The sequence below is a fragment of the Asterias rubens genome, chromosome 7 (genome assembly GCF_902459465.1).
Source record: "Asterias rubens chromosome 7, eAstRub1.3, whole genome shotgun sequence".
Classification (NCBI taxonomy): Eukaryota; Metazoa; Echinodermata; class Asteroidea; order Forcipulatida; family Asteriidae; genus Asterias; species Asterias rubens.
This window is the reverse complement of record NC_047068.1, coordinates 7,724,615-7,737,241: the sequence shown is the minus strand read 5'-3', so window position 1 is coordinate 7,737,241 and position 12,627 is coordinate 7,724,615. Positions and strand designations below refer to the sequence as shown.

Genomic DNA, 12,627 nt, shown 5'->3' with positions numbered 1-12,627 from the left:
GAGCTCAAATTTTCACAGGTTTGTTATGTTATGCATATGTTGAGATACACCAAGTGTGAATGCCAGTCTAGATAAAAAGACTTGGCTCATATCCATCCTGATTTGAATAATTTCTTTATGAGTATTTTCCGAGGCAAATAATCAACATTTACATGTCGGGTTGTTTTTGCTGGTATTTCCCACAACCAGTTCCCTTTTGCAATGCAGCCCACACTAAAGGTAATTTATGACCAAACCAAATTTGATTGTATCATGGTATTTTGTTTCAATATTTATTTAATTTAAAACAAATTAAATAACCAAACAAATATAATATATAGACTCAAAACAAACAAATTAATAACTTATAAAAACCTTACCATACAAGATTTATCAAACTTGATCAGTTAATGCAGAAATGGTAAAAATTGGCATGTCAAACTATTAATTTGTCTATCATTAAGATATTAAAACTTTACATTAAAATAACTTCAGCAATTATTTTGTATTACTTCTAGAACCAAATATAAAGATTTGAAATTTTAGATGATTTAATTTTATACAAATTATTCTTAAAACATCTATATACACAATCAATGGACACAATCTATTACTTGTTTTCTACAAATTCTTAGAATTTGTATCATAAATGGTGACTACGGGGGTGATATTTGGTTCTTCTTGGGAATATTTTAGTGTGTACAATGGCTGACCTACATGTACACACGATTGTGTAGGCGTTAATAGACATTTCAGGTTACATGTACTTAATCGCAATTTATCTTATTTTCCAAGTACAAAAACATTAAAAATCAGACTAAATTAAGACAACTATCATGCCTGCGTGACTGCAGTATGAGTTCAAGCATTTAAACAGTCGGGCATAACCGGTGGCGGGGCTAAAATATTGTAGTGTGAAATGCCGCTTAGTCAAACTTTACACAGGTTAGACCTGTTGCCAACACAAAGTAGTGTGTTAAGGCCTTAAGAAATTAACACTGATGGATGGGAATTATGGAGGGCCATAATTGATAATTATAACCCTACAGGTCCATAGCTTGATTCTATGGATGGGGATTGTGAAGGGCCATTAATGATAACTATTGTGTAGGTTGTGATGCACTTTTTCAGGTAAAGTAGTCAACTCAAAGCTCTGCTAATACAAATAAGTATTCCTTCTTGTTTATCAGGCTCTGAGCATTGCAGAAGCCACGCGCACTACTAACTGTTAAAAAGGACCATCCAAAAGTCGCCCATTCTTTAGGAGTTTGCTTTACTGGAGGAGGAAGTTGAGTCTTCCTCCTTGAAGATACCACCGTTTGGGATGACTCAGATTCTGGGTTCCTTCTTAGCAGACAGAGGCGCTTATCTTCAAGGCCACAGATGGCTCAGACTTGGCGACTAAGAAACGCAGTCTCACACCTGAACTTCTGATCAGATGCATGGCCCTGAAATAAAAACAACAACAAATTTGAAGAAAAACAAACGCCCCAAAGCAAATAAAAACCTAAAACAAATTGGAGGGAAAAAGTGTTTTCGTTCTTAGGAAGAGTAACAGAATTTTCATTCTCTACATAAAAAATAAACCTGTATTTTCTTTAACTGTGTCCAAACAGCTTGGGTTCAATGGCTTATAGGCTGTTTGTTTGTTTGTATGGTCAGAAGATCTAGCCATCATGGGAACCTTAGAAGGGGATATAAACACCAAGCTGTCAACAGCCAATCTCTCTCATAAAAATATACTTTAATGTCTATGATTATGAATTGCACATATAACAAAAAATTGACTCTGTAACTAGACGACAATGAAATCAGCGGTTAGCTCTGTAGGATTCGAACCCATAACATTGTGATTGCAAGTCCTGCAGTCTAACCACTGGACCACAGTTAGCTTGGTAGGATTACAACCCACAACCTTGTGATTGCAAGTCACTGCAGTCTAACCACTGGACCACAGTTAGCTTGGTAGGATTCAAACCCATAACCTTGTGATTGCAAGTCACTGCAGTCTAACCACTGGACCACAGTTAGCTTGGTAGGATTCAAACCCACAACCTTGTGATTGCAAGTCCTGCAGTCTAACCACTGGACCACAGTTAGCTTGGTAGGATTCAAACCCACAACCTTGTGATTGCAAGTCCTGCAGTCTAACCACTGGACCACAGTTAGCTTGGTAGGATTCAAACCCATAACCTTGTGATTGCACGTCACTGCAGTCTAACCACTGGACCACAGTTAGCTTGGTAGGATTCAAACCCATAACCTTGTGATTGCAAGTCACTGCAGTCTAACCACTGGACCACAGTTAGCTTGGTAGGATTCAAACCCACAACCTTGTGATTGCAAGTCACTGCAGTCTAACCACTGGACCAATTAGCTTGGTAGGATTCAAACCCACAACCTTGTGATTGCAAGTCCTGCAGTCTAACCACTGGACCACAGTTAGCTTGGTAGGATTCAAACACATAACCTTGTGATTGCAAGTCCTGTAGTCTAACCACTGGACCACAGTTAGCTTGGTAGGATTCAAACCCACATCTATGTGACTGCAAGTCCTGCAGTCTAACCACTTGACCACAGTTAGCTTGGTAGGATTCGAACCCACAACCTTGTGATTGCAAGTCCTGCAGTCTAACCACTGGACCACAGTTAGCTTGGTAGGATTCGAACCCACAACCTTGCGATTGCAAGTCCTGCAGTCTAACCACTGGACCACAGTGACCAATTTGACTCCAGCAGTAATGTTAAAGTAGTGTGGTGACAGTCACCAGCTACTTTTCCAACACACTCTCTTTACCTGTTATAATCAGCCCCAACCAGACTGGTGCCGTTCACAGCCAAGATCCTATCTCCAATCTTCATCCTGCCGTCCTGCATTGCTGAACTATCGGGTACTAGTTTGCGTACATAGATGCCCTGTGACCTCAGTGAAGTGTGCTGGTTAAACAAAAGAGACAGAGAATGACATATTAGTACACATTATTAGTGTAAAGAGGTATTGTTAATTTATCTTTATTAAGATGTAAACTCAATCAGTTTAAATTCGGGTTTAATTAATTAACTTAATATTATTCTGGTTGTGAAGCCAAGGAGATTTAGAAAAGTAAACTGAATTAGTTCACTCTAGCCAAGAACCCGATGTGGAGAGAAGACAAGGAAGGAAGACCCCAAAGAACTATTCAGGGGAAAACCAAAGCAGTCATACAAGCAGTCATGTCCTCGCCATGACTCGAACCAAGGTCCTTAAGGTGGAAGACCAGGAAAGATACCACTATGACAACCTGGCCACCAATTTTCAGCTCAACCTAAATTTAATTGTCATATTTCACCCAGTCATCATTATTTTTAAAGTTTCATTAACATGCAATTCGATTAAATTAAGATTTATTCAATAACAAAAACTTTATTTATCCTAGATTAGGCAACAAAAAAAGATCTGTTCCATAATGAAACAGCTTCAAAAAATACCAACACTACAAAAAAGAGGTATACAAAATTGTCTATACATATTTATATATAAAATGTCATAATCAAAATAATGTTCGTGAACGAAGAAAACAAATAAATAAAAAATATGAACTGAATATGAAGATGTGCACTATTTGAACCATTAGCCTCAGAATGACTGATATATTGCAAAGTGCAGGTCAATCTTACGAGATGGACCAAACTATTACAGGTTTGCCAGGTCGCGATGGAAAAAAAATTCAACCTGCCTGGGACTGACGCCAACACTTTCTCCAGCATTTTGGGAGCAGCAGCTCAGAGGGAAAGTTGACACCAATGCCCTGGGGGTTGTTGCACAAAAAATCCATTGCAATATCTAATTCTCATGCAACCCACCTTCCCAATTAGGTGTTATTTCATTACTGAAAAAGAAACAGTGTATCTGGTTTCTGCTGACCTCCATTATGCCTGAACTATGTGGTGGCGCAAGGATAAAATTACGATAAAATCCCCAAACAATGGTAAGAACACACTACTGAGTTGAAATACTGAGAATGGATCAACCCAATTTTTGTTCAGTGTGAACAACTGTTCCGAAATACATGCTGAAACTAATCAGATAAAAATTAAGAACTCCCCAAATTCTCAATTGGGGATTCTCAAATAAGAATAGACCAATCAGCTCTCTTCAGATCCACCTTTCTCTTCTAAAGTAGATCATTACTTGGTTTAAAGGCAGTGGACACTATTAGTAATTACTCAAAATAATTATTAGCATAAAACCTTTATTGATTGTGAGTAATGGGAGAGGTTGATAGTATAAAACATTGTGAGAAACAGCTCCCCTGAAGTGACGTAGTTTTCGAGAAATAAGTAATTTTCCACAAATTTGATTTTGAGACCTCGGATTTAAAATTTGAGGTCTCAAAATCAAGCATCTAAAAGCACACAACTTTCTTTCTTTCATTTATATCTCGCAACCTCGACGACCGATTGAACTCAAATTTTTACAGGATTGTTTTTGCACATGTTGAAATACATCAACTGTGATCACTAGTCTTTGACAATTACCAATAGTGTCCAGTGTCTTTAAATACCAGTCAGATACAAAAAAACCTGAAATCTATAAAACCCAAATACAGTCAATACACAATGTAAAACTTTCTATGCTTTCATGGACATTAAAATAATCAACTTTGGTTTTTGAGGACAAGTCCACACCCTACAGTTTTTAAATTGTAGGGAGTCGGACTTCTCTTGAGAAAACATTTTGTCAGAGGGGCTGTCATTTTTCAAGAGCAACAAATTTAAATTAGAACCAAACCCAGGAAATAGCATAGAACTAAATACAATTTTTGTTTCTTCCATTCTTGCTCAAGCAAGAAAGAGAACTAAGAGTAAGACCAAGTTCAAACTAACTTTTAATATCAAAGCATTAAAAGGAATATAAATTAGAATATTTGGAAATATACAACCACAAATAATCTAAATAAAAAATAAAAATCTGAATTTCTCTGTTCAATAAACTCCAAAAACATCACGTCTTCGAATAAAAAAGAATCCCCAACATACCATTCCGTCGATGAGTCCAAGCCCAACGCCGTCTTGCCCTTTATCCAAGTCCACCACAAAGACATCATCCAGATCTTTCTTATTTGGCAGGGATGAACTCTCTTCCGTCTCCGTGGTGATGAGAGGTGACGATGAGGTCAGCGAGGTAGATGAAGATAAAGTTGGGCAAGGTTTCTTTGGCTCTTCAAATAATTCTGGAGAACTTTCATGCCCTGTAAAAACACAATAATAGCAGAGTTGAGAGTCACTGCTGACAAAGTCTGTCACAAAAAACATCAGAGACCAGATTCCAAATTATAGGAGGTATGTTAACAAATAGTGGCGATTCAAGTTTGATAGTTCACTTGGATTTCATGGACATTTTACAAACACTATTATTATCACTAATGAATTTCTTCATATCTTTAAAGAAAGTTTTTTAGACTTAAAACAAAAACAACCCTTTTTTTAACATGCCATGGCCAGCTTAAAAAGGTGTGAATTAAGATAACTGTTTACAATATCCCATCCCTACAATATCAGAGCGGTCAACATTTGGTTCTTGCGCAATCAGTGAGATTTATGTACAACAATCGGGGAGATAATGTTTATTGGCATACATACCAACAGGGTTGCTTGAAACGGCTGATTTTCCCTCCCTCTGATTTGTATTCTCTTTAGAAGGTTCCTCCACTGGCGCGTCATCATCCATAGTCATAGTGATCGAAGGTATGGTTGCTGTCGCAACATTCCCCGCGTCAACTCTGTTGAAACAGTTCACCAAACTGCTGTCTGTATTTGATTGGCTTGTCGGACTTGGCAAGTCCTTCTTGATTTTTGAACGACTTTTGATCGACGGTGGTTTGACGGGAATTGAGGGCTTGGCGGAAATCGGTGGCTTGTCAGGAAACACACGGGGGCTCATCTTGTCCTCGTCTGATGACTTCACTCCGAGCTCGGTCGGTGGTACTCTCACCGTGTTGGCAACAGCGATGGGGACGACTTGTTCTACTTCCAGAGGGCGCTTTAAGACATCAACAGTGACTGATTCCGCATCTTGTTGTGGGTTGTTGCTGGGTTTTGTTGGGTTCCTGCGTGGACTTGAGAGAATTTTCTCTGTGTTTGATTTTGCAGCTGATGATTTCACTTCCATGTCGAAGACGTCCTCTTCACAACCTGTGTTTATTTCAAATTTAAACATAATAAATAATTAATGTTAAATTCATAATTGCTAAGAGTTTATATTATTTTGGTTTTACTGTTTAACTGATGTGTGATAAGCACAGCATACTCAGTAATCCTACTCCCACTACCTGGGCCCAATTTTGTATAGCCGCTTAGCACACAAATTTGCTTAGCATAACATTTTTGCCTTGATAAAAACAGGATTACCAACCAAATTTCCACATGATTTTCAGGGTAAACAAACAACAGCTGAATACCAGTAACAAGCAATATGCAACAAATGGAAATTTGGTTGGGAATCCTGTTTTGATCAAGGAAGAAATTTCTTGCTAAGCAAATTGTTGTGCTTAGCAGCTCTATGAAATTGGGCCCTGGCCATGATTCAAATCCAGAACCCCCCACCAGGCATTCTAGAGCATGTCTTAAAATTATTTCTGTAACTTTGCGAAAGAAAGGTCTGTATACTCAAACCTACCCAAGTTGAACGTGATATATGGCAGCTGTCTGCTCAACTCTTGCAAATGGCCGATGAAATACTCATTGTTGATTGGCTGTCTGAGATCCAGCTCAAAGCCCTGATTGGGCAGAGCTAGAGCCGGGTGGTTGTCAAACCTTTCCAAGGTCCTCTCTGTGTAAAGGGAAGGAAAAGACGACAAGATTTTAGAAAACTTGTCTTTTCGTTTGATTTTGAAGGGAGAATGTCTGAAATACTTGGTGGTGCATAGAAAATGTTTTAGGATTTGAAATAATTTGCTGAGTCTATTTATTTATTAATTTAGTCATTCAACAAGAAGAAGACAAATAAATACAATCACAAACAAACCGAACCCTGGGGACTTTCCAAAAGGAAACCAAATAACTATCTAAAAGAGTAATCACCTTACAGTAATTATATAAAATGACAATTTAAAAACAATCAAAAGGTGCTGACACACAATAAAGTTAAAACAATAAATAGTCTTTACAAAAAAAGTGAAGCCCTTTCCAAAGCTTACCATCACCGATTTTGAAAGAGAACCAACCCTAACCCTAACCTTAGAAAAAGTGAGTTAACAAGATGAATAGCACTGGGTAAAAAAGATAATCTGAACCGGTTTGTGCGAGTAGAAAGAAGATGGCACCTTCCTGATGGGAGAAAGTGAATGATATAGTTCCACCATGCAAAGTTTCAAATAATAATAATAATGAGAAGAAGAAGAAGAAATTCTTATGTTGCGCATTTTACAATAACCGTCTCAATGAGCTTTAAACTTCATTATTAGTGCTCTGGTCATTGAGCCAATAACATCCCTTTAATCTTGTTCAGCTCCCTGGGGAGTAAACAGCCCTGGGCTGCAATGCGCTCCAAGGGCTTTTTCAAACACAATGTCAACCTCTACCCTCGCAGGTACCCATTTATACCCCTTGGTGAAGAGAAGCAATTATAGTAAAGTATCTTGCTCAAGGACACAAGTGCCCAAATAGGATTCGAACCCACACTCAAATGACTTAACCATCAGATTTTGAATTTGATGCTCTTAACCACTCGGCCATGACATCCTACAGACAGGGATTGTAACACAGATCATTGAACACTTCTGCACTTCTGAATTCAAATGCTTAGAATTCGCATTTGATTTGGAGGGATTTCTGACCTGTTCCTGCGGCAGCCTGAAGTACCTCTTGTGCAGGTAGCCATCCAGCAGGGCGTGTCTGGTTAGGTCCGAGTTGATACTTGCTCAAGATATGATGAATCTGGAGTGTGTTCAGAGATGGGAAATCACGCTGGAGTGAACTCCAATCTGCCTGCAAGATTAAAAGATCACCAGAACAGTCATATTATCAAATAGTGATAGGAATTAATTGCATTTAGATGCAACTTTTTATTTTAAATATTAAGTCATCAAACCACAAAGGAAACTGACTAGGTAAATGTTAAACAAATTTGGGTTGAATATTAAAGAAGAATTAACTAAAACAGGACTAGAACCTGGGACCTCCAGATGAACGTGCCGTGCCGCTTCCCAGGTTGACCTTTGGTGGGTCCCTGTGCTATACAGCCAGTTACAGGTTGCATGGCTTCTGACTATTTGACAAAATACAGAGACTGATAACGTAGAGCTAGATAGCTCAGTTGGTAGAGGTCACAGGTTTAGGACCATTTCTAATAATTTCTGTTTGTTCAATCCTAAATTAATTTTCAATCCAAAACCAGTAAGGGCAATTGTGTCATCACAAGAAATAATTCATTAGAAATGCCTTTGATCTTTTGTGTGTAAAGATTCCAAGGATGCATGCAAAGTATGAAAAGTAAAGAAAAACAAATTCTTGAACGTACCTGCATGAGTTGAACTTTGGGCGTGGCCAGAAGGTCAATGACCATTGATACCCTGGTCAAGTATTTAGTCAGGTCTTCAAGGTCATGGTCATTCAGCCATGTCTCCAGTACGTCCAGATTGCCTCTCATCTGAGCTCCTTTGGACCACTTGTAGAACTTTCCATTACCCCCTGAAATCAGAAAGTTACGACTGGGGTAAACTGTTTTTATCTTTTGCTTTTGGGCTGGGACCCTTGGCAAAGAACTGTGAGCGGAAATAACCTGATCTGCCTACATTTACAATACTTCACAGAGGCAACAGAGGCAACTGCCTCCATGCCCCAGGTGCCCTTGATGCTCTTTGAAATGTTCCAGTTGAAATATTCTTTGATCTCCTGAAAATGCCCTTTGCATAGGAAAACTGCCTTGAGAATGCTTTTTTCTTCAGTAACTCTTTACTAAAATACTAATGCACTATTAGTTCTTACAACTTTGAGTTATGTTGAGAAGAGCTTTAACATTTAAAACAAAAATGTTTGTAAAGTTGCACTCACTTTATTTACCTATTGGACAGTTCTTATTACTTTCAATCTGAAAGCTCTGCAGTTTGAAACATAGGCGCTCTGCAGTTCATACCAGCACAAATCAGAGAAATGTTTCCACACAAAAAAATGAAACAAAAAATAGCATTTAATTGAGGTCACCTCAAATCGCGATGTATTATTTTTATTTGTTTGTTCTAACCTCTCTCAACTAGCATGTTAAACAGCGAGGCGTTGGTGAAGAACAGCAAATACGCAAACAGCTGGGATGTGATCTGCGGATGGATGTCTAGGTCTAGCAGAAGGTCAAAGGTCATCTGGAACACGGACAGGACGCTGTCCATGCCTTTGGTTTTGCCTTCTTCCTCGTCAACTTCGTCGTCCGAAAAGGGATTGGAGTCCAGAAACATTGGAATAGCAATAAACAACGTCTGTACGGAAATCAAACAGGAAAAGTAATGATTGTTAACAACTGTTACAAGGAATAATTCCTTCTTAGTTTTCGTTTTTACCCATATACACCAATGTGTACTATCACTGTATAGACCAATCCGACGCGCACCGGGCGCGCAAGTGTTGAGCACCGCGCACCATTTGCTACAGTGTCTTCAATGTTTAGATTATGCACAAAAAGACACAGCAGTTGGTAATTTTCAATAGAGGGCGCTACCAAGTTTGTTTCGTTGGATTACTATACTCAGTAAGCCTACTTTCCAGAGCTCTGTGGAAAAAAAATCTCAAGCATTAATTGGGTGGGATTGCAATTCTGGAGCAGTGTCAACTAGACCCCAAAGATTGCCTGGTAGCTAGAGGCAGTTCAAATCCTTAGGAAGAAAAGCTAAGAAGACTGCTGAAGAGTGGCGTAATATTTTTTGTATTGGATAGCGATAAACAATGTCTGTAGGGAAATGAAACAAGCAAGGTCATGATTTTACTAACTGCAATTTCTTTGAGAGAAAGAGTTAAAACTTTTGCTGAAAAAAATGGAGTAAAACGTTTTGCATTGAAAAGCAATAAACAAAAGTATGTAAGTAAATGAAAGAAGGAAAGTTATGATTTGAACAACTTCAAATCCTTTGGAAAAAAGAGCTAAAACTTCTGCTGAAAAATAGAGTAAAACCTTTTTTGGTTTGGATAGCGATAAGTCTGGAGGGAAAGTTTCAACAACTTCCTTTGGAAGAAGACCTAAAACTTCTGCTGAAAAATGGAGTAAAATTTCTTTTTGTATTGAAAACAAGAACGCCTTTTTCCAAAAGCCTGAGAAAGACTTTGCAAGGGTCAAAACTTAAGGCCTTTCCAAAAATAAATTGAATTTCATTTTATCCCTTAAACAAGATGTTAGAGCTGAAATGTGTAGAATTTCTGTTACATGATAAAAAAATTGTTTCAACTGAGGCATCTTTCAAGTATTACCATTACATATGCTTCACACATACCATTAAATATTTGTCCAATGATGTTAGTCTTATCTCTGATTTGAAAAACCTCAAAAAGATAAAAACATAAAATACAAAAACAAGACCAAAGGGAAGCAAAGATGGGAATGACAAACCAAAAAACACAAAAACTAGAGCAAATCCTGTGTGCATGTGTACTGACGTGGTCCCGATACGGACATCACTATCTTCCTGTTTGGCTAGCTTTCCTGTTTCCCAGGATACAGTGTAGAGAAAAGGGGACCAGTAAAATACAGTAGGCAGGATATGGGATTCCAAGGTAGTTTCATTTGAGGAGAGTATTTGTGGCTTTAGGACGAAATGCTAACAAATGAAAGCACAAGGGAAGCCAGCTGGATAGCACTGGAAAGATAAAGGGATGGATTTGCTCAGGAAGTGATTGGGTCACGCTGACTCAAATGTGGCGTAAGAATTAAATACAAACCACAAGACCTGTCTGGAATTTAATTGTATATGTATCACTCAGACTTGCAGTTATTAGGCTATGGTTTAGCGTTGAAGATAGCCATGACGAACATTTGGTTTTCCGTTAAAGGGCCATTCGGAATACTGTGTAAAAAAATCAATTTTTTAAAAGAAAATTAACAAATCTGGCTGGACTTTTTGTCTTCAGTTTGTTACTGTCTTTTCAAATTAAACAGTTTTCTACAGATTCATAACGAGTTTACAGCAAACTACTGTGTATTGGTAATGAATCTACAGTTACATACAAATTTGTCAAGAAATAACTACACTTTCTCCAATATAGTAAAATCACATAAATGGTAACCTATGGACTGTGCTACATATTTCATGAATTAGATTTACAGTTATGGTTTGATTAAAATTAAACAAGAGCAAAAATATTTAAAGGAACATTACAGAATTGGTAAGAAACAAAAATCGTGAAGATCACAGATTTACATAAAACTTACACTGTCTAATGATGATGATAGTTGAAAACATCCCTTGAAATATTTCTGTCTGAAATGTCATTTTTGATGAGAAATAAGTAATCTAACTTCGCGTTTGATGGAGTTTATCGCTCAGTGAGCGTTTTATTCATTTTTATTTTGGCATAAATGCAATGCAAAATTTGTAATCAGTTTTTCACTATTTTCTCGTGACCCAGATGGCCGATCAATCTAAAACTTCTACATGTTTGTCAGTTAATGTTTATGGTTGATTACATAAAGTGCTTACACTGCCAGCAACTGTTTTGTCAGCAACTTTTGAATATAATATTCAAGTTAAAATATCAACATTGCAGGTATAGAAATAATGTAAACCACTTTGATAAATTGATTATGCATGAACTTAGCTCACTTTTATGCGCTATCACCACAGGAAGAAACTTTTGTGGCATATTTTGTTTGTGCCGCCCAGTACCACAAGGAAGATATTTTTAACAAGTGTACAAACATTTCCTCACAAATGTCAAAAGTGGCATATTTTGTTTGTGCCGCCCAGTACCACAAGGAAGATATTTTTAACAAGTGTACAAACATTTCCTCACAAATGTCAAAAGTTAACCCATAAATGTGAAAACCAAAGTTCCCACATCCCAAACCAAACAGAGCAACAGATATAATCCTGTCTTTGGACCATGAAACGTACACAAATACCTACAAATGTAAAAACAGTACACTCGCAGCTTGCCTGCCAAAAACAACCGCAGCTTTTCAGGGTATCCTGTCTGTGTATGCTCTTCCTAGAAGCTAAAATTGTTTACTGTCCATACTACTCTGCTTCATCAAATAATGTGAAGCAAATTGTTTGTGTAAACTTTAGAAGATGAGGCAGAATGAGATGAGTGGCAGGTGGGGTGGGGGGGGGGGGTGAGAGGGGTGGGGGGGGGGGGGGGACTCTTAGGAATTTTGTAAGGGGGGGCTTGAGATATTTAATTCCCATTATAGTTTTAAAATGAATCAACCTTTAAGGTTTTAAATCTGTTTCTCCAGAAGACGATGAGAGCATACTGATCAAAACGTCGAGTTGCAACCTTCTTTTCAGAACCACCCCCATTTCATTTAGAGATTATAATTACATGGTGTTACAGCAAACCTAGCTTCATCGTAATTCCACCATGTAAAGTTTAAAATCCTCCTTAAAATATGTTTGTTGAACATTAATTCGAATATTATATGGAAAGGTTTGCGGTAACACCATAAAATGATTATCTCTAATGAGT

The 12,627-nt window shown here is 37.8% G+C and overlaps 1 protein-coding gene across 1 annotated transcript in view; it reads right to left on the bottom strand.

The window, feature by feature from the left end:
• LOC117293034 (ras-associating and dilute domain-containing protein-like) overlaps positions 1-12,627 on the bottom strand; it is a 50,919-nt gene continuing 38,292 nt past the window's right edge. Inside the window, exons 7-14 of the mRNA XM_033775242.1 lie at positions 9,203-9,431; positions 8,480-8,649; positions 7,797-7,947; positions 6,638-6,790; positions 5,602-6,153; positions 4,999-5,210; positions 2,777-2,916; positions 1-1,427 (exon numbers count right to left, since the gene is read on the bottom strand). Coding sequence (XP_033631133.1) covers positions 1,328-1,427; positions 2,777-2,916; positions 4,999-5,210; positions 5,602-6,153; positions 6,638-6,790; positions 7,797-7,947; positions 8,480-8,649; positions 9,203-9,431 — 1,707 coding nt within the window. The 3' untranslated portion in view covers positions 1-1,327. The remainder of the gene's footprint in view (positions 1,428-2,776; positions 2,917-4,998; positions 5,211-5,601; positions 6,154-6,637; positions 6,791-7,796; positions 7,948-8,479; positions 8,650-9,202; positions 9,432-12,627) is intronic.